Genomic DNA, 17,445 nt, shown 5'->3' on the forward strand with positions numbered 1-17,445 from the left:
GCTTCCAAGGCACAAGCTGGCCCAGTGTGGCATGGGTCTATCTGTCCTCTCTCCAGGGACACTGCTTTGCAACCAGCTTTCTTCATCAGCTGTGCAGTTGCCTGTCAGGCCAACAAACTAGCTTCTTCATGTCCCTCAACTCCCACCCATTTGTTCACACCAAAAGAAAAACAAGCGGACATCTGCGTCTGAGTTGCCGCACTCCAGACACGTGCTCTGGGCAACTCACAGGCAGGGACTCTTTCCATCCTCACTGCTGACCTGTTGGGCATTGCAGGAAACTGAGGGAGAGAGAGGGGAGTAACCTGCCCAGGTAGCAAGTGGAGGGTTGAGCTCACTTGTCCTGCCTGCACCACCCTGGATGCTCAAGTTAGTTCTTCAATGAATGTGGAGGCACCTGGGTCTCACTTCAAATGGGGCATTTCAAAAATCAGTGGCCCTCCCTTCAAGGACATGTAGGAAATTTGAAAGGCAAATAGGATGTCTCCAGGAAAGGGTCTAGTCCCAGAAGGGGGCTCCTGCTTCTCCGGCCTCACTGCACAACTGGGCCACCGGAGACCTTGCAGGGCTGCGAGCTCAGTGCAGACTGCAGGTTTTATGTAAAAAACTCCAAGTGTTTAATTTTTGGATCAATTTCTTTTTAATGCTGTGAGTTTAACCAAAACATATCTTGGGCTACCAGTTGTGACCTCTTTCTGAATCCAAGGGTGCAGTCTCTACGGACACCAAGAATAGAGCCCTGGAAAGTACCAACAAAAAGTGTGGATCCTGGCCAGCCTGGTGGGGTATGTGTCAGAGACAGAGACTTCTCCATCTGAGCAGGGCCCAGAAGTAAATCAGGCACAGTTCCTGTTCACAGCTGTGGCCCGAGGGAGAAACAGGTCGTTCTTGTACACCCTGCACTGAATGGCCAAACCAAGATGTTTTTATCTGTCACCTGTTCTTCTAGCAGACTGGGAAGTGGGTTTGTATTTTACAGTTGACTTGACTGGAGTGGGGGCAGCTGAGTGATTTGCCTATGATGTGCAGTCGGCTGGTGCAGTCAAGGCTGGATTGGTGTCCCTGGATCTCTGCCCCATCCCCATGTTCCTCTTTCCTCTACTGGCCCATGTCTTATCTCTTCTGATCTAAGGTTAACCCTGTGGGAGAGATTTGTGGGGGGAAAAAAAAAAAAAAGAAGGAAGGAAGGAAAAAAAGAAGGAAAGAGAAAGAAAAGGAAGGAAGGATATATGCATAGCCCATGGCACCTGCAGCCCCATGCTCAGCCCCAAATTGGCTGAAGTGCACAGGTGAGCTCAAGATTCTGAGGTTGCTGTGAGCTACAATGCCACAACACTCTACTGAGTGCTGTACTGAGGATGACAGAGTGAGACTCTGTCTCAAAAAAATAAAACAAAACAAAAACCAGAAGAATGTACACAATTCAACAACAAAAAGACAATAAACTCAAGTTAAAAATGGTCAAGGGATAGGTATTGTCCAAAGAAGGCACACATGTGGCCAGTAAATGCATGAAGACGCGACACCATCAGTCACAGAAGTGCAAATTGAAACCCCAGCCACTACTCTGCACCCACTGGAACAGCTGTCATTTTACTGTGGAACCAGCATGTGCTGGGGAGGACGTGGAGAAGTCAGAATTTTTGTGCATGGTTGGGGGAACACAAAGTGGCCCATCCTCTCTGGAAGATAAGCAGTTCTTCAAAAAATTAAAAACAGATTTATCCTATGACTCAGAAATTCCAGTTTTAGATATTTACCCAAGAAAAATGAAAACACATGGCCAAAAAAACCTTGTGCAAGGTTGATCATAGCAGCGCTGTTCATAATGGCCAGAAGGCAGGAACAGTCCCAGTGTCTGTCCACTGCGGGATGGCTAGGGGAAACTCAGTGTCTTTCCATGATGGAATAATCCTCAGCCGTGAGAAGGACTGACTCACCCAGGTGCGGTGCTGTGGATGGACCCTAAACCCTGATGTGAAGGGAAAGCAGTCAAACAGGACAGACTGCATATCACAGGGCTCTGTTGCTATGTAGTGTCCAGAGTAAGCGAAAGCATAGATCCAGAAAGTGGGTTATGGTTTGCCTGGGACTGGGAGAGGTGGAAACTGGGTGAGTGCTAATGGGGACAGACTTCCTACTTGGGTGAAGGAAATGTTCTAGACTTAGATAAAGGTGATCGTTGCACCACTAAAAGTCACTTTGAGTTTTATATTAAAAGTTAAAAAAATAAACCACAAAGTAGCCTGAGGAGTGTTAAGTGAATAGCCCTGGGCCCCAAGGTGCCTCCTGCAGGCTGCTGGGTGTTGGGACCCTCCCGCACCCCTCCACACACACCATTCCCAGCACCTTTGCACAGCCTCCCCTTCCCCCAGCCCTCCTGCCTTATTTCACCTGCCTAGACTGGGATAAAGGGCTTGCACACTTCTGGGAGCCTGGGGCAGAGGTGCCAGCGGAGATGGGGAAGGCCCAGAGCTGCCTCCCTGTCTTCTCCTTCCTGTAACATCCCCCAGCCTGCTACTGCCAAGGGGTTCCGAGAACGTGCCAGACTGGCAGGGAGTCAGTGGCCTTGGGGCAAATCACTGCTAATCTCTCTGCCCAGAAAGGTAGGTCCATTTGGGAAGACAGGCTGGGTAGGGCAGGCTTTAATGGCCCCACAGCCCAGTTCCCCCACAGGACTCCCAGATCTGTCCCCATGCACAGGCACACATGTGCAAGGATTCATATCAGAGCCCCACAAGCGACTCCCAGACTCTGTATTTGCTTTTCTGCACCCTCCCTGCCTTCCTTTCCTCTCCTTCCTTCCTGAGATGAATCTATTTATCTACATGCCAAGCAGCAGCCAGCTGACTGGATGTGCAGGAAGCATAGACAGGCAGGAAGGGCTTCTTTCTCCCCATTAGCAGTTGAATGTAGAGATTCCTAATGCTTTTAGATTGAAAAAATAAAAGTGCTCTGTGGCTAACAATTACGCCTGTGAAATCTATGCTTTGGGACAGCTCTTAGGCAGAGTTTGGGGTGAGAGTGAGGCGATCCCCTTCCTTCATTGTGCCCCTTGGGTATACACCTTGTGAGTCCTCAATTGGAGCAGGAATGGGGCCTGGGGCTGGGCTGCGGCACGCTTCTGCACGCTCCCACATGCTCTGCATGCTCCTGCACACTTCTGCACACTCCCACAGGCTTCTGCACACTCCCACACGTTTCTGCACGCTCCCATACTCTTCTGCATGCTTCCACAGTTTCCGGGGTGTCCATTGGCAGTCCTTGTCTCTCACTGCCTGCAGTGGCCTTCTGGGACCCTGTGGTTCCAAGGCAGGCATGACATCAGACCTCAACTCAGAGACAAGGCTTGGTGGCCATGTATCTTTTTCCTCCTGTGGGCTTGTGGTTCTGTTTGGCTGAAGGGCTGCTTCCAGAAGGTCCTGTCCAGACTGAACTAAGCACAGGTGGGAAATGCTAGTGGAATTGCTCTAAGGCATGCCTTTGCCTGAGGCAGTTGCTCCTCTGTCATTCTCCTTCCTTGGAAGCTGGGGCTTCAGAGCTTGGAAACCTAGTGGGAGGCCTGCCCCATGCCCTGCCCTGGACTCACCCCAGCACTTCACCTCTCACTCACTCTTGCTCTCTGCCCGCCATGCAGGTTGCGAGATGGGAACACAAAACCCGGAAGCTGAGCAGGGCCTTCAGCTCCCCACACCTGGCCTGCTACGCCTTGGGTGGCTCCATTCTGCTCCTGAACCTCCTTCGCTCGCACTGGTAAGTATAGGCCGTGCCATGGCGGAGTGTCCCGCACCTGAGACCAAGGGTGGTGGCACATGGGGAATTCTGCTCCAGAGACACCTAACCCAGCAAGGTGCCCTTGCCAGTCTGGCTGTTGGAGGCAGTATGAGGGGCCAGACCTGCTGAAGTAGCCTTCCCCACTTGCCTCCAGCTTCTGGCCTCTGTTTCTCAGCCCTTTGAGGAACTGCCCATTATCTCTGGGCCTGGGGATCTCAGCGTCTCAGGGTCCTGGGATGAATGCTGTGAGAACTTCCCACAACAGGGTGAGGGGCTTGGGGCCTGCAAGGCCTGCAAGGCCTGCAAGTTGACCAGCTACCAGGCTCTCCAGATAGGGAAGAGTCCTATTGTACAGATGAAGAGAGTGAGACTTAGCAGGAAGCAACAATTTGCTTGAGGCTTTACAGCTCACTGAGCCCTGACAAGGGCAGGAGAATAGGCAGTGGACTGGGTAGAAGGGATTTAGTCCATTTGGGCCAGACGAATGCAGTAGTCATGATACCAGGGCCACCCAGGCCAGGCTCATGTGAGTGGGACATCTATATGGGGTGGGGAGTGGCCCTCATCCTTGTTCCTGCCTTCTCTCAAGCCACTAGGGAGTATCTCTCCTTACTTGGGATGGCCCCTGGGTCCAGATGCTTGTGCTTCCCTGCAGGAGAGGTTAGGCCGAGGATGGGCAAAGGGCTAGAGAGGGTAGGGGCTAAGCAGAGCTATTTTATCACTTCCACCCTCCAGAGTGCTGGGGCTCCACTAGCTAGGCCTGACCAAGTGATTGCCTTGAAATACCAGTCAGTGCCACAAGTTGTCTGCCAGGTATGGGCAGCTAGGATAGGTTTCCTCAGGGCCCAGACTATCCCTACTGCCCTTGCAGGCTGGGCATTCAAGTTCATCAGAGGAGCCCCAGGCTGGTGTGTGGTGGGCCAAGGGCAAACCCAGCCCCCTGGCTTGCCTGAGCCCCTCTGTCAGCCCTTTCCTTAGGGCTTCTGTGTCTCCATTGAATTCTGATTCCTGCCCCAGCCCACCTGCAATGGGGAACTCAATCCAGAAACCTCGGAGGCATCCTCGACTGCTTCCCACCACTTCACAGCCTGGTCTACCCTGTGCCCCCTGGAGACCCCCCCCTTCTTTCCTCTCACTCACTACAGAAGCGCAGCCCTCTCCTCAGTGGCTCCTGGCTCAGACCCAGCCTCCAAACAGTACAAGGGTGGTTTTGCTAGATGAGAATCAAACCATGGCATCCTTGCTTGACCCCCTGTCCGCCATGCAGCATGGGCTGCCCCTACTCGCTGCTCTGGGGCTCTAGGTCACTCTCCACTCCCACTGGGCTCTTGGGAAGCTTCCTGGGTAGCTGGGGAAGGTGACTTGTGTCCAGTGTCTTACAGATGGTGCTCCTGACTTTTTCTGATCTCCAGACCTTTCCATGTTGTGTCGGCCCTGACATGGGGTCTGCCCAGCTGGCAGGTCCATGACTATTCTCTTGCTGGCCCAGCCACCCCAGGGGGTTTTGGGGAGGAGAGAAGGGGTGCTCATGGGCAGCCACAGGACTGGTTTTCTCTTCTTATTCTTACCCTTTGGATGAAAAGGCAGCGGGTATGCCCTGTGTACCTCAAGTGTCCCTCCTCCCTCCCCTGACCTGGCCTCTGCCTCAGCCCTCTCCTCCAGCCCAGTCTAGTTTTTCCCTCTTCAGCCACTGTCATCATGGGCCAGGGACAAGGGGACCATTGGGGCCAATGGGCTTTGGGGCGGGGCTGGTGAGAGGATACCCCCAGGACCAGCTCCTGCAGCAGCCTGTGGCTCCTGATCTCCCCTTCCCAGACATTGTTCCAAACAATATCTAGAAGTGGGTATTCATTTTTGCATGGTAAAATACATATAACATGAAGTTTGCCATTTTAACTATTTTAAGGTTTACAATTCAGTGACATTTAGTACATTCCCAATGTTGTGCAGCCGCCACTCCTGTCTAACAACAAAGTTCTAGAACTGTCCCTAAATTCTAGAACTTTGTTGTTATCCTTAACTCACAAAGCAGCCAGCACCCTCTTTGCCCCCTGCCCCTGGCAGACACCAATCTGCCTTCCTTCCCTGTGGATCTACCTGTTCTGAATGTTTCCGATGTGTTGTTCTCATCTCCCTGTGAGACCACATCTCCAGGGGCTAGGACTGTGTTCACAAGTCTCTCTGTGCCCAGCAGAAATAGGGGTGGTGGGCAGGAAACGTGTACAGGTTTGAACCAAGTCCAAGGGGAGCATTCGGCAGCTCCTGGCAGGTGTGAGGCCAGGGCCCAGCAGTCACTGGTGTCTCCTGCGGGGTGTGAGAGCAGGCCACTGTGTTAGCTGGTTTGTATCAGCTGTGCACCCGCAGGTGGTCTGGGAGGGCCCAGGCAGGATGAGCTGTCCTTATCTGCAGGTAAATGGTGCTGAGTCCAGACCCGAGTGGGCAATTAGCACAGACCTGTTTGCTCTGTCTGTCAAGTGTGAGTGAGGGGAGGCTGATGGGCTCAGAGGGCATCTGTCTGGGCCCCTTCCCCGCGGCCACTCCCTGGCACAGCCAGCCTCAGCCGGAGGTGGGTAGCCTAAAGCTACTGCCCTCTAATGTGGGCAGGGCTGGTGGGGCTCCGCAGGGCTGTGCTGCAGCCCATTCTCCTGCCTGGCCATGTTCTGTCCTGATAGCAGCAACAGGAGGGGATGTAGCTGGGGTGATTAGGGCATCAGAGAGGCTCCAGGGCCATTCCCCAGCCACTGATGGGTTGTGTTCCAGTGCATTTCACAATAGCCTAGGATCTTGCTGGAATTGTGGTCCCTAGGGCTCCCTCTGGTCCACTGAGTCCAACTCTCAGGTATCTGTTTAATGGTTCAGAAGCTCTGGTACCAGCAATCAGGCACCATCCTCAACATGGAGGTGCTCCCAGGCTGGGCTGGGGAGCAGGTGAGCGGGAGTTCATGTGTTCAGCCCCCCTAGGAAGTCTGTGTTTTCCAAAGCTGCTTAGTGACTGTGAAGCAGCCAGACATGGAGGAGGTCAGTGCACATGTGGCACTCTGTCCCTGCAGCCATGTGTCCCCAGGGCCCAGCTGCAACTGCTCTGGGATGTGGTCAGAACAGTCTGGGGATCCAGTGGATGCACAAAGGAGGAAGGGATGGGCAGAGGGGACAGTCAGACAGAGCAATGAGAGTTCGGGTGCCGTGCAGGCCAGTGTACCCAGAGAAATGGTATTTTTCTGGATTTCTGGTCTGGATTTTTACAGAACAAATAGCATTTTTGTGGACTGGGGAGGAAAGTGTATTAGTTTTTTTATTGCTGTGGAACAAATTCCCACAAATTTAGCAGCTTAAAATCACACGAACTTTCTATGTGACAATTTTAGGCCCATGGGCTGGGGTCTTTGCTCAGGGCCACCCAAAGCTGAAGTCAAGGTGTTGGTTGGGGCTGCGAGTCCTTCTGCAAGGGTTAGGGGTAGGGTGCTGTCCTCCCCACACCCACTGGCAGTTTGCTGGCAGGACACAATTCCTCCTACCATAGCTCCATGCCTCGTGGCCATCCCCACAGCAGGAGACACCTCTGTTGGTCTAGTCTCTCTGTCCTGCAGACTGTCTTTGAAAGGCCCACTGAGGGCCATCCCCCTTCTGATAGACTCCGGGTCTACTGATTGGGACCTGAATTTCATCTATGAAACCCCTCACAAGAGGGCAGCCCGCACTTGCCCTGGGGCCATATCAGAAGGGAGAGGAGAGGGCCTTGGTCAGAGGTGGGATTCAAAGCATGCGGAAGTAGAGGGTGCTTTGGGTGGAGGCCAGTGGAGGCCTGAGGCCTGAGCTGTGGAGCAATGGGGGTCTGTGCACACACCCTTGGTGCATACAGCCCTGCCATCCCCTGCTTGGGCCAGGGCGCTGTGGATGGGTCCCACATTTGGGCCCACCTGTGGGTCTCGGGGGGCCAGGGGGGCTGCAGATCAGCAGGGTGAGCAGCTGGGGGCCCAGGTGGAGCAAGCTTCTCTGCCAGGCCAGTGGCTGAGCCTTGCAGCTGGGAAGATGGAAGAGCAGTCTCTCCTGCCCCCAAATGCACATACCAAGTCTGGGAAGAGCCAGGAGTCAGCTGGGATCCCAGGTCCCCAGGTCCCCAGCAGATGGAGCTGCCTATTGTCCTTCACTGCTGTCTCCAGGTCATGGCAGGCAGGAGAAGCCACTGGCCCTTTCCCATCCTGCCTCCAACACACTGGTTTCCTGGTTTATAAAACAAAACAGGCTCCCTAAGCTGTCAGTGGAATTTGGAAACATTTTGAAATGGTGGCGACTTGTTCAAATGCACAGACTTTGGCCTGAAATTCAGGTCCCTTGATGACTTTCGGGAGTTACACAGATGAACTTTTTTTGTTATTTTAGTAGTTACATGTTTATTTTAGTATGTATTAGAAAAAAATAAACCCATCAGTTGACTAATTTCTGAGTAGAATTGCTCTGTCTGAGATGAAATGTACAGAGCAAGTGGCTGTAAGAGTGAGGCAGGAGAACACACATGAATGATGGCCAGGCTGCACCTGCTGAGGACAGTGGCGTGGAGATGCCCTCGGATGACTGAGTCAGGCAGTGTTTGGTGGGGCAGCGGGGCAGCCACTGTGGGGCAGTGGATACTGCCTATGGCCGTGTATATCCTGGACCCCTCCAACTAAGGGCAAGGCAGGGACTGTGCAGATGGCAGTGTCCCCTGCCACCTCCCCCCAGGATTTCTGGGACTTAAGGGCACAGCGCAGACTGTCAAGTCACACTGGTAACCGAAAGCTCAATCCAAGTCTTCAGAAAAGAACCTGAAGCAAATGCACACGTCTCCCCTCACCAGTGCTGAATATTTCCAGAGGAAATTGCCTCTGTTACTTCATTCTGTGAGGGGCCTGGGGCCACAGAGCTACTTATCCCTCTGCTAATTTTCCCCGTGGAATGGACTGCGCTTTCCTGGCTTACCGGAGGAGTTGGAACAGTGCAGCCACCTAATTGGGTCTGAGCAATTCCAGTAAACCCGGAGTTGGGAATCATAGGGTGACGCAGCTGAGTGAGGGCACTGTTTGAACATCAGGGAGGAGCCAGTCCAGTGTTTCTGCTGACTCTTGGAGTAAAAGTCCCAGAGAGCACTTAGCAGGGAGCCTAGTCGTCATGGAGAAGGGAATGGAAAAGGAGATAGGCCAGCCCAGGGATGGAGCCATGGTGGGGAGGGAGGAGGGTTGCAGTCTGGGGTGGGGTCAGGTCTGGGGCAGCCAAACTGCCCTAGTTGGGGCCTAGGCTGTCCTGTCCCTGGCCCCAGATCTGCCCCTCATCAGGAATCTGCTTCCAGCCAATCCGTTTTCTACTAATCTGTCCCCCCAGGGAAGCTGGACCCAGAAACATGCTGGGCTTCAGGCTCAGTCATGTTAGTTGAGAAGGTTCCCTTCCATCTGCTGCCTGCTGGAGTGATGCAGATGGATTCTGGCAGAGAAACCTGAACCTGAGGCCTGGTGGTGGGCCTTGGCCCCGTTCTCTGCTGCTAGGGCAGGAGGGGGTAGTACTTGTAATGGCCACAGGGTCCCCCTCCACAGCGACCCTCTAGCCTCCTCAGACCTGGCCCTGGCCCCAGTACTCACATGCTATTATGACTCTTACTGCAGCCTGCCTGATCCCCCCTTTTGCTTCTCTCATGGCACATTTCAAACTGGATCCTGCTGCTGAGGTCTCTGCTTTACAGGCTCCCTCCCGCCATCCCCTGCCTTGCACTGTGCTCCAGCTTAAAGGTTTGCAGACCTACTCTCCCTTTTTCTGGATGTTCTTCCCGTCCACACCCACACACATACTTTCTGCTGCATTGTCCCCAGTGCAATGGTAGTCCAGGGGCCAGGGGCCTGCAGGTGAGCCACACCCATCTGCAGGCAGAGAGTGTGGGGTGCTGAGGCTTGGTGCCAAAGCTCAAGGGCCTCCATGGCATGTGTGCAGGGTAGAGGGTCACAGGGGTACCCAGAGGCACAGTGCTGGGTGCACATGAGGCCTGGCTTGATGGCAGCCCAGGACTCTGAGCCTGAAACTATAAGTGACACTGCAGGAGGAGTTAGGGAGGAGGGTGGGGGTAGAGATCTGGGGTTTGGTCAGTGTGACTGGTGGCCAGGTTTGCCCTGACACTGTTTGACAGGTCATCATGCAGCCTCTGCCCACAGGGTCCCATCGGCTATTTGTCCACAGGCCCTTTCCCCTCCTTCCTTCCTGACTCTGCTCTAAACTCCAGGGCTGGGGGAAGGCAGCTGCTGCTTTCTCTGCAGTGATGAACACTCATAAGACGCCCATCCTGTGGGCTAAGTGCTGGGGAACAAGTACAGCTTCTGTCCCTAGGAGCTGTTGGTCTACTTGTACAAAGAGTTTTAGGGAGGCAGAAAGATGTGTCTGTCTTTAGCTCAATGTGAGGATAGTTTTTACAACATTCTGAATTTACTTATGGGTGAATGAAAATGGTAAATTTGATCTGTTTGAGAGAGGCTGGCAAACAAAGATACTTTGTGATGGATGAGTGAACCAATGTATGGATGGTTCTGTGGGTGGATAGAGGATAGACTGATGGATGAATGGGTGGGTGGATCGTGGGTAGGTGGGTGGATGGCTGTATGATGGATGGATGGATGGATGAGAGGGCAGGTAAGTGGGTGGATGACCGTATGATGGATGGATGAATGGGTGGGTAGGTGGGTGGATAGTTGTATGATGGATAGATGGATGGATGGATGAGTGGATGGATGGGTGGGTGGATGGCTGTATGATAGACATGGATGGATGGGTTGGTAGGTAGATGGATGGATGGGTGGATGGATGAGTGGATGAGTGGGTGGGTGGATGGTTGTATGATGGATGGATGGATGAATGGGTGGGTAGGTGGGTGGATGGATGAGTGGATGAATGGGTGGGTGGATGGCTGTATGATAGATAGATGGATGGATGGGTGGGTAGGTGGGTGGATGGATGGATGGATGGACAGATGGATGGGTGGGTGGATGGCTGTATGATAGATGGATGGATGGGTGGGTAGGTGGGTGGATGGATGGATGGATGGACGGATGGATGGGTGGGTGGATGGATGGGTGGGTGGATGGCTGTATGATAGATAGATGGATGGATGGGTGGGTAGGTAGATGGATGGATGGATGGATGGATGGATGAGTGAATGGGTGGATGGGTGGGTGGTGAGCTTCCCTTGCTGGGAAGTGCCTGGTATAGAATGAGTGTAATCTGCAAGAGGGAGCAGATCTTCATGTCTCTTCTGAGTGCCGAGACTGTGGGGAGAGTGGGCATGCACTTTTGGCACACACACTCACTCGCACACATATCCTCTGAGTGTGTTCTCATCTGCTGCCCAGACCCGTTACACGTGCCCAGCCCCTGTGTCCTGCTGGCCCCAGGCCCTCGGGCTTTGGGAACCAAAGAACCTGAGCCTCCAAACTCATGCATGTGCTGCCATAGTCACCCCTTTTGGTCAATGGCTTGATCCCAAGGGAGCCTGACGGGATGTGGAGGAGGACACAGAGGGCCTCTGAAGTACCTTAAACCTCACATTGGGTGCCCAGGGCGTGGGTGGCTGGGCATGCAAGTCAGGTTGACTGGCTCCTTTTGAAAATTCAAAAAGTATGTCAGCTGTGGGCCCCTCGTTGGTGGCAGCGAGGGCAGGTCAGTGCTGCCAGGTGGCCTGGGTCCCACCTATAGCTGCTTCACTCACTCCTGTTCTGCCTGGTCCTGGAGGCACTGAGCTAGCTACTCTCTAGGGCACCCTGGGGGTGAAAGAGGTGGGGCCTCCTCCCATACAGTGACAGGTCTGTCTGTCCCTTCCTCTGCTTGCAGCTTCACGCAGGCCATGCTGAGCCAGCCCAGGGTGGAGAGCCTGGATAACCCCACGGCCTACGGCCTGGGCCTGGTGCTTCTGGGAGTGGGTGTCATGTTTGTGCTCTCCAGCTTCTTCGCTCTGGGTTTCACAGGAACCTTCCTAGGTAAGAACCTGAGGGCTGGGGCGACCTGAGCAGGACCTGGGGTCCATGGGAGGGGCAGCACCTTGTGTTGCTGCCTGGCTGTTTGTGATGTGGGGAGCACTGAGGGCTGTCCCCTGGCCCTACTCCTAACTTTGGGCTCAGTCGGGGCATTTTCCCTCCTCCAGGCCTTGCTTATCCTTGGTTGGAATGGGAGGCTGGGGCCTAATAGCTCCTCTAACTCTAGGGCACTGAGCTTTTGTCTTCTGGCCCTGGCCCTAAGGGGCCTTGAGACAGTCACAGGGTTGGTCAGGGAAGGGGCCATCTGGAGTGCCTGGATCTGGCAATTGGACAGGTGTGGGCAGGTGGGAAGGAGGCAAAAGCCTTGGAACACAGGTGGGGAAAGGCCGTGGCCTGGCTGGAGGCCATGCAAGGAGCTGAGGCTTTGTCCTGGGAAGCTGGGAGCCATGGAGGGGTCCCAGCCAGGAAGAAGCTGGACTGATGGAGTCAGACCATAGGTGGGGCTCAGGGTGCTGAACCTGAGTGGAGGGGTGGCAGGGAGAGGTGCTGGGGGAAGGTGTCTCCAGCAGGCTCTGTGCAGGCAGAGTTGGGGGAGCCTACAAATGCCAGGGACTGCAGCCTCGGCACTGTCCCCCACTGGCTTGGAAGCACATTAGATGTAGGGCAATGGGGCCACTTCCCTCTATGAGTAAGCCAAAATTGGGTTTCTGTGCCATCTGCCCCTAGGCCCTGCACCCATTTCCTGTTTCCTGAGAAGAAAGAGCCTCCTGGGGTCCTGGTGTCCTGCAGGCCCTGTCCCCTTTGTTCCAGATAGTGACGCAGCCCTGCTAGCCCCTCTGTATGTTCTTCCATTGTTGGGTGGCTGCCCTACTTTCTGCCTCTGATGAAGCTCCATTATCCTCCTGAGGAGAGGATGCCTGGGAAGGGTGCACTGGTGGTGTCCTTTATTGGACAACTGTACCATGCTCGTGGCGGCCACTGTGTGTGGGCCTGTGTCAGACACTATCCGTGACCCCTTAGCCATTTCTTACTACTCAGAGCAGCCTTCAAGGGGGCTTGTGACCATGAGGCAAGTGGGTGGACTGTTGGCCTTTCTGGGATCAGATGTCTGATGGCCACACTCTCTACCGTGTCCAGCTCCTCTGGGCTGCAGGTGGGAAATCAGTGATATCAGGGCCAACCTCCCTGCATGTGGCAGACAGGACCTGAAGCCAGGGCCATGCGGCCTGAGGTGTGGAGCAACCCTAAGCCACTAGCTGGCCCCGGAGGAAGCACAGACCCCTAGAGGGAGACGAGCTCACTGGGGCAGGGGGAGTGACAGGCAGGCAGGCTGCTTTAGCTGAGGGTCAGGAAGGGTCTCCTAAGGGCACAACAAAACAAAGGGCGAGGAGATCTCTGTACAGAGAGTAGGGAAGGGCATCACAAGGGAAGGACCTTGTGTGCAAAGATACAGAGGCAGGAAGCAGAGGAAGCCAGCGTGACTGTAGCCAAGAGGTCAAGAGGTGGTAGCAGGGGGACCCAAGCCCCCTGAGGGGTCTCCATGCCTGCTGGGTGCCCTAGGACTATATGCTGCTGAGCCTGCCGGGAGGGCAGAGCCTGTGTCACCTGCAGGTCTCATCACAGGTGATTCTGGAGGCCTCCCTTAGTAATGGTGTAGCCAAGGGGATGACTGGCTTGAGTGACCCTCCTGACCTGCCCTTTCTTATCTATAGGTGATTACTTTGGGATCCTCAAGGAGGCAAGAGTGACCACATTCCCCTTCAACATCCTGGACAACCCCATGTACTGGGGAAGCACAGCCAACTACCTGGGCTGGGCCATCATGTGAGTACCAGCACGGCTGTCACCCTGGTGGCCACCTCCCAGGGTGCCTGGCCCAGCACAGTCCTGGGGGCTGGGCCCTGGGAGAGAGAAAAGAGGAACATGTTGTTCATGCAGGCCAAGGGTATCCTGGGCTTCCTCTCAGCAGGTTTTATCTAGGTTGACACAAACAGCATCCTAGCACAGGGGCTGGCTAACTCTCTCTTAAAAGGCCAGGGAGCTTAGGCCTGAGGCCATAAGCAGGTCATAGCACCCAGCTCTGCTCCTGCAGTGTGAAAGCAGTGCCTGTCAAGCACAAAGGCAGCTCAGTTTGAGAGCACTGAAATTGCATTTCAGATCATTTTCATGTATTGTGAAAAATTCTTTTGATTTCTTTTTTCTTTTAATCATTTAAAAATGTAAAAAGCATTTGAGGCTGCCCCTGTGCTGGAACATCAGAGCTGGGGAAGCCCTGAGCCATCTGCTGGCTGCCTGGGGCCCAGAGCCAACCATTGATGGAAGCCCCTGTGCCCCTGGCAGCCCAGTCTGAGCAACATGGCCTGTGTTGAGGGCCCCACCCCCTCACACAGAGGGGCCTCCACTGCTGGGAGGGAGTGGGTCTGGCGCTGCTATTGGCCTCGGCTGGGTATGGGCTCTGATGGGGGTACAGGGATGTGGCAGAAGCCCTGCAGTGAAGGAGGCAGGGAGCTGCCCTGGGTGTTATACCACACCTCTCATCCCAGCAGGTCTGGTTTAGTCATTTTCTTCCATAGAAGAGTTTTTGGTAGAAAGTATTCTGCCGCTTTTATTTAACTATTGAAAGCCACTTGCCTAAAATGTTACAGGTGTTCCCACAGCCCCAAGGGCTTGTAAGGCCAACAAATAGGAGTGACTCTAAAATGGTGGGATATTAGGATCCCACACCCAGAGCTGAGATCGCTCACCACAGTCCTGGGACTATGAAAAGGGGACTTGGAGATCTGGCTAGGGTCCTCCCTTTCCCACCCCACATCCAGACCAGGCAGTCTCCAGCCCTGAGAGCTCAGCCTGTAAACTGTCCATCTCACCTGCCTTCTAGGCTGGCCCCTCCCCCTGGACTCAGTGGAGTTAGACTGTGTGTCCCAGACTCACCTGGGACTCACAGCGCGACCCAAACTGAACTGAACTCCCCTCCACCCAGGTCCTTCTGCAGCCAGCACCCAAGCCCCTCCTCTACCTGGAATCCCCCCACCTCTACCCCTAGTTCTTCCAAACCCAACTTGATGTCCCCTTCTCCAGGTAGACCTGCCCGGTCCCTCATCCTCAATGGTTTAGTTGTCCATCTCTCCAGGAGCATAGTTCACAAATAGGTCCCCTCTGTGTCCCCAGCAGTGCCTGTTGCTCAGGAGTGAGTGTCAATCCCAGGCTCAGGGCTGCTAAGCCATGGCTGTCAGGATCGCATGGTACCTGCAAGGCCCCTCTGGAGCATCAGCCGCATGCTGAGGAGTGGTGCCCTGGTCTGAGAGTCATTAGAGATGAGCCATTACCTGGCCAGACGCTGACCCAGCAGGGTTTCTCCCAGGTGCCTCACAGCACATCTGGCTCCCTCCTGCCAGGATCCCAGGGACAGGGCCTTCCTAAAACCCAAGCACCCAGGCAGGTTGCATGGTATGAGCCTGGTGCTGGGGGCAGTCGGCAGAGGTGACAGCCAGTCTATGAGGGCAGGTGGGGCTCCTGCTTTGTGTTGTGTGGCAGTCCTGTCCCCCCCGGCACCCACAGTGGTTGCTAATGGACACCAGGTCTGGGACTAGAGCCTGGGCTTGGGCCTCACTGTTCTGTGTCTATCCTGCCTTCTTGTAGAGCTCCCAGACAGACAGATAGGCCAGTGTGAGGTTCTGGAGTGGAGGGCAGGCAGTAGGCAGGCCTGAGAGTCCCTGCAGGGTTTCTAGGTGTCCTCTAGCCCCTTTATCTTGATCCCCCACCACCTGGAGCTCCTGCATAGGTCTGACTGGGGAGGGGCCATGTAGTATAGAGATGGCCTGGGCAGCTGAGAAGGGCTCACACCCCAGGCCTGGCTGGGCCCCCTCTGTCCACACCCCAGGCCTGCCCACCCTCCCTCTGCCCCACCCCAGGCCTGCCCGTTCTCCCTCTGCCCCCTTACTCCCTCTGCCTGCCCTCCCTCTGCTCCCCTGCTCCCTCTCTCCATGCCCCAGGCCTGCCCTCACTCCTGCCTGCGCACTGACTCCCTCCTCCCAGCTGATGTGTATGTGGCAGTCCAGCCCCCGTGGGAGCAGTGGGATCAGAGGTAATGATAGAAATAGGTTGGGCGGGGGAGAGGGGGCAGCTGGACAGAAGCTATTTCTGGAAACCGGAGGCAGATGCACTCAGACTCTCTAGTGCCATCACTAACACGCTGCTGGTTCTCGCTGTGTGGCAGAGTCAGGTGGTCACTGGTGGACAGCTTGCAGCAGGTGCTCTGTCCAGCCTCTGGGCTGCTGCACACTCTGCCAGGGATAGCAGGGGCTCCTAGTGGCCCTGAGAGGCCTTGGCTCCATGTGGACCCGTGACCTTTGCCTGTCTTCCACAGGCACGCCAGCCCCACAGGTCTTCTGCTGACAGCGGTGGTGGCCCTCACCTACGTGGTTGCTGTCCTATATGAGGAGTGAGTAGGGGTTGTCATGGGCAGGGGTGTGGCTGCCTCTCCCTCAGAACCTCTCCCTATAGCCAGGGTAGGCTCAGCCGGGCTGCCATCAGATAGGACACACCAGGGTCACAGATTAGAGGCAGCAGCAGCTTAGAGTGGACACACGTGGGGCCTGTGAGACCCAGCTATAGCCTGGCCACTCCTTGGTTCCCTCCCACTCTCTGAACCCTCCAAGTCGGCAGCACCCAGCATCTCTGGTGGATGAAGGGATCCACCCCACCTGGACACCCTCACCCTTAGGGGGTGTCTGTGCTCATTGGGCAGGACCTGGGGCAGGGCTTTGGTGTGGGGAGGGGCCTGTGCCCAGGACCAGCTGACAGAAGCCTCTCCCGCTGCCCTGTAGACCATTCACCACTGAGATCTACCGGCAGAAAGCTTCCAGGTCCCACAAGAGAAGCTGACCGGGCTGTAGCAGCTTCACCAAAGGCCTGGCTGGCCTTCTGCCTACCCCAGGCACCAGGCCCTGCCCGGGGGAGGATGGCATCGAGCTGCTGCTCAGGCCTCATGCTTGGCATGGGCTGCTCCAGTGCCTTGACATCTGCTGCCTTGGGGTCCCTGGACGTGTCACCATGTGGCCACTGAACCCCTCTTCCCTGCTGTCCCACAATGTCTCCAACTCACCAATAAAGGCCACCTGACTCCAGCATCCCCTCCAGGCATCTATCTATCCATAGGGAAGAGCAGGGGAGGGGAGGGGCCCCTCCAAGGGCTCTCATGCCAGGCTGCCTGGCCCTGTTGTGCACTGAAGCCTCACAGTGCTGAGGGGTGGACTCCAATGTCCAGGCTTCTAGACAAGGGACTTACTCGGAAGGCATTAGCGATGTGCCTGGCTGTGACCATGGCTTCACTCCCAGGCAACTTGGCATCCTGTCACCTGCCCTTACCCCCCACCCTGGCACTCCCAGGACACCCCTCTGCTGCGTCTTCTGTGGGCGAGGCAGTCAGCATTGGCCAACATGAGGTGGATGTGTGTCGTCACGTCCTTCATCACCCCAGTCTGTGGTGGGCAGGAACACTATCGTTCCCTAAGAGTTGCCGAACAGCCTCATGCCACCAGGTGGCTGGGCACACAGTGGGCACCCTATATGTCCCTAGGAGTGCCATCCAAGGGGATGAAGGCAGGCCACATGCCAGGCAGTGACCAGGAATGTGGGGTCAGGAGTTACCACTGGGGCTCCAGAGTTAGAAGGGAACCCCTCACTCTTC

The 17,445-nt window shown here is 55.3% G+C and overlaps 1 protein-coding gene across 4 annotated transcripts in view; it reads left to right on the forward strand.

Moving 5' to 3' along the window:
* The window catches only part of PEMT (phosphatidylethanolamine N-methyltransferase), a 76,884-nt gene extending 60,002 nt beyond the window's left edge, over window positions 1–16,882 (forward strand). For all 4 annotated transcript variants that reach the window (XM_053568461.1, XM_053568460.1, XM_053568458.1 and 1 more), the window contains exons 3-7: window positions 3,638–3,753; window positions 11,614–11,759; window positions 13,469–13,580; window positions 16,123–16,197; window positions 16,583–16,882. In XM_053568461.1, coding sequence (XP_053424436.1) covers window positions 3,638–3,753; window positions 11,614–11,759; window positions 13,469–13,580; window positions 16,123–16,197; window positions 16,583–16,640 — 507 coding nt within the window. In that variant the 3' untranslated portion in view covers window positions 16,641–16,882. The remainder of the gene's footprint in view (window positions 1–3,637; window positions 3,754–11,613; window positions 11,760–13,468; window positions 13,581–16,122; window positions 16,198–16,582) is intronic.
* The last annotated feature ends 563 nt before the right edge of the window (window positions 16,883–17,445 follow it).

Source organism: Nycticebus coucang, chromosome 18 (genome assembly GCF_027406575.1).
Source record: "Nycticebus coucang isolate mNycCou1 chromosome 18, mNycCou1.pri, whole genome shotgun sequence".
In the NCBI taxonomy this organism is placed as follows: domain Eukaryota; kingdom Metazoa; phylum Chordata; class Mammalia; order Primates; family Lorisidae; genus Nycticebus; species Nycticebus coucang.